Source organism: Etheostoma cragini, chromosome 9 (genome assembly GCF_013103735.1).
Source record: "Etheostoma cragini isolate CJK2018 chromosome 9, CSU_Ecrag_1.0, whole genome shotgun sequence".
Lineage (NCBI taxonomy): Eukaryota > Metazoa > Chordata > Actinopteri > Perciformes > Percidae > Etheostoma > Etheostoma cragini.
In genome coordinates this window covers 228166-231320 of record NC_048415.1, presented here as the reverse complement: position 1 = coordinate 231320, position 3155 = coordinate 228166, and the positions used below count along the sequence as shown (strand labels likewise).

Sequence of the window (3155 nt, the reverse complement as noted above, 5' to 3'; positions counted from 1 at the left end):
GGGGGGGGGGCTGCACACAACATTAGAACCAACTAGAAGATTCCACAGAAGTGTTATCAGTGTGCCTACTACTTGGTGCACATCCACATAGCAATACAAATTAATAAAAAATAATAAGTGTCTTAACCCTTCAGAGATATAACTTCCTAAAACCTTTTTAAGACGTTAGGAACTGTGTGTGTGTCTGTGTGCGTGTGTGCGTGTGTGTGTGTGCGTGTGTGTGTGTGTGTGTGTCTGAGAGAGAGGGAGACGGATAGATGTCCACAGACAGACATACAGAGTATGGTTGCCTGGTTACCAAGGACCAATAGGAAGCCTTTCATCTCTGTGATGTCATCTCATTGATCTGCACCTGGCACCTGCTGTCACCAGCTATTCAGACACTGAACAAGCTCTCAAACAAATGATCATATCATCAAAGGGATACTAGCTACCAATAAAATAAGGTCATTGTGGGCACCAGAAGGCCTTTGTGAACGTTTTGATATAATATTCATGTGGATAAAGTTATAATTGTGGGCGTATCAGCGATGTAAAAAAGTGCTTTGCTCTGCGTTCTGCTCAGAAATGTGAACGATGTTTAACATGACGGTGAATGGAGGAAGATTGGGAACTCTTGTCATTTGAAAGGTCGCTGAGCAAAAAATATAATTCATATTAGATACATGAGCACATTGGCTGAAACTAGACAAGAATACCTACGTTGTGATGTATAAATTGTCCATGACAAGTTAGAACTGTTGGTGTGGGAGCAAGTTCTAGAGAGACAACCAAGATGATTTTTTTAATCAACATTCCACCACATACACACACATTGGAAAATCTGAGACGGTCTGAAAACGGGTCGATACGTAGACCGGGATTCTGGAGAAACCGTCTTTGATATCTGAACGCCCGTTCAACCCAATAAACACCAAAGTCTTGTCTTCGGTTTTAATCATGTTTCTACGTTAAAGTATGGCGATACAGCACGGTCCCAAAGAGGGGGGGGGTTGGAGCGATGTTGAGAGATTTCCCGAACATTTCCCATTCAAGTCAATAAGAAATCTTTCGCCGTTTTTTGCTAATTTCGTGAAAATCGCGCGACAAATCTCTTAGAAAAGTCATAGCCCACCATTCCCGATTATTACGCACGTTGTGATGTATTGTGTGTGCGCGTGTTGGCAACGCTCCGGGACTAGTAGCGGGACGAAGATCTGTCAGAATAACAATAAGAAGTATGGGTGATAATGGTCGTTGCTCTGGTTGCTCTGGTTACATCGGCACGCTGAATAACGTTAGATGTTCAGCTTTTTAACCCCAAACGTAAGTCACCATGACGACGACGAGGGTGTGATGTCACAAGGTCACACACCTGGAGGTGATGAGGGGGAGGATGAGCATCTTCAGCATCCTCATCAGCAGCTCCCCGGGGAAGGAGAAGTAGATCTTAGCCTGGAGACACACACACACACACACACAGACACACACACACAGACACACACACACAGAAACAGACACACACACACACACACACACACAGACACAGACACACACACACACACACACTGACACACACACACAGACACACACACACACACACACACACACACACACACATACACACACACATACACACACACGGACACACACACACACACACACACACACAGAAACAGACACACACACACACACACAAACACACACACAGAGACACTCACACACACACACCCACATAGACAGAGCCACACACACACCAACACAGACGCGCACACACACAGTGAGACACAAACACACACACACACACACACATATACAGAGAGACACACACACAAGTGCATGTTATGGGTTTTTAGCTATTTTCTGTCCGATATCGAAATCAAGTAACAACCGTTGATTGACAGGTGCGCTGTTACCGCATGGACAGGTGTGTGTTGCGTGGACAGGTGTGTGTCTTACCTGCGTGGACAGGTGCGTCCCCCTCAGCATGAAGCCCATGGTGCAGCCGGTGAGCACGGAGATGACGGACAACGTCAGCAGCCCGTTCCTCTTCATGAAATCCCTCAGGCTCCGGGTCCGGGTCCCCAGCCCGTGGAGGAGCGGCTCCACGCGGTCGCCCACGCTCGGCTGGGCGGACGCCGGGGCGTAGGAACCGGTGTCCGAGGGCGCCTCCTCCCCCCCACTGCCGCCGCCGCCGCTCGGTAGCAGAAGCTCGTCCATGTCCAGGGTACTCCGGGTCTGGGTCTGGGTCTGGGTCCGGGTCTGGCAGGGTGACAGGAACCGAGAAACCGAGGGAGAGAAAGACGAGGGAAGGTTTCCGCTGTGGATTAGATCACCGGTGGCTACCGGAGACTTACAGCCGCTAAGAGGCTTAAAAGGGGGGGCGGGCTCTGTTTCCTCCAGATACAAAAAAACTATTGTTATCAAGATATCTGATAACATTATATTCAAACATTCACACACACACACACAAAGACACACACACACACACACACACACACACTGCTTCATCTGCAGGCTGATGATGATGAAGAGGCTTTCTCCATCACTACTTTTAGTGTGTATAGAGCAGCATATCTCCACCAGACTCCATGTAAATATTCACTACTTTTAGCATGTATAGAGCAGCATATCTCCACCAGACTCCATGTAAATAATCACTACTTTTAGTGTGAATAGAGCAGCATATCTCCACCAGACTCCATGTAAATAATCACTACTTTTAGTGTGTATAGAGCAGCATATCTCCACCAGACTCCATGTAAATAATCACTACTTTTACCAAATAAACCAGAGTTAAGATGCAGCTGAATGTGATGAATAGGTAAATGTCTGATTTGCATCCTGAGGGACTGGGTTATACGAAGCATCCCTAAACATAAAGACAGGCTGTTGTTCATTCACTCCGCCAATATTTTTATATTATTTATTTTATGACATATTCAAAACATCCAACGTTTGAATGCAAATGTCCCGTTCCAAGCTGTCACACTGTTGACTTGTTTAACTTTGTTGTTTCTTTAATAATTGCAACAAGTTATCTAGTAAAATAATCCTGATTTAATCCCAAAATAACTGTTTATTATCTTCTAACAGGACGAAGATGCAGTGGAGTCTGGTTGTGTTCATTGTGATGGGTAAGAAACAAGCTGTAATGTTAGAAACAAGCTGTAATG

General features: G+C 45.8%; 2 protein-coding genes across 2 annotated transcripts in view; one reads left to right on the top strand and one right to left on the bottom strand.

Annotated features, from left to right (window-relative positions):
* LOC117950773 (excitatory amino acid transporter 5-like) overlaps positions 1-2292 on the bottom strand; it is a 5313-nt gene extending 3021 nt beyond the window's left edge. Inside the window, exons 1-2 of the mRNA XM_034882113.1 lie at positions 1939-2292; positions 1355-1434 (exon numbers count right to left, since the gene is read on the bottom strand). Coding sequence (XP_034738004.1) covers positions 1355-1434; positions 1939-2199 — 341 coding nt within the window. The 5' untranslated portion in view covers positions 2200-2292. The remainder of the gene's footprint in view (positions 1-1354; positions 1435-1938) is intronic.
* A 488-nt stretch (positions 2293-2780) lies between these two features.
* The window catches only part of LOC117950770 (excitatory amino acid transporter 5-like), a 1903-nt gene continuing 1528 nt past the window's right edge, over positions 2781-3155 (top strand). Inside the window, exon 1 of the mRNA XM_034882109.1 lies at positions 2781-2803. Within this exon, the coding sequence (XP_034738000.1) occupies positions 2781-2803 (23 nt within the window). The remainder of the gene's footprint in view (positions 2804-3155) is intronic.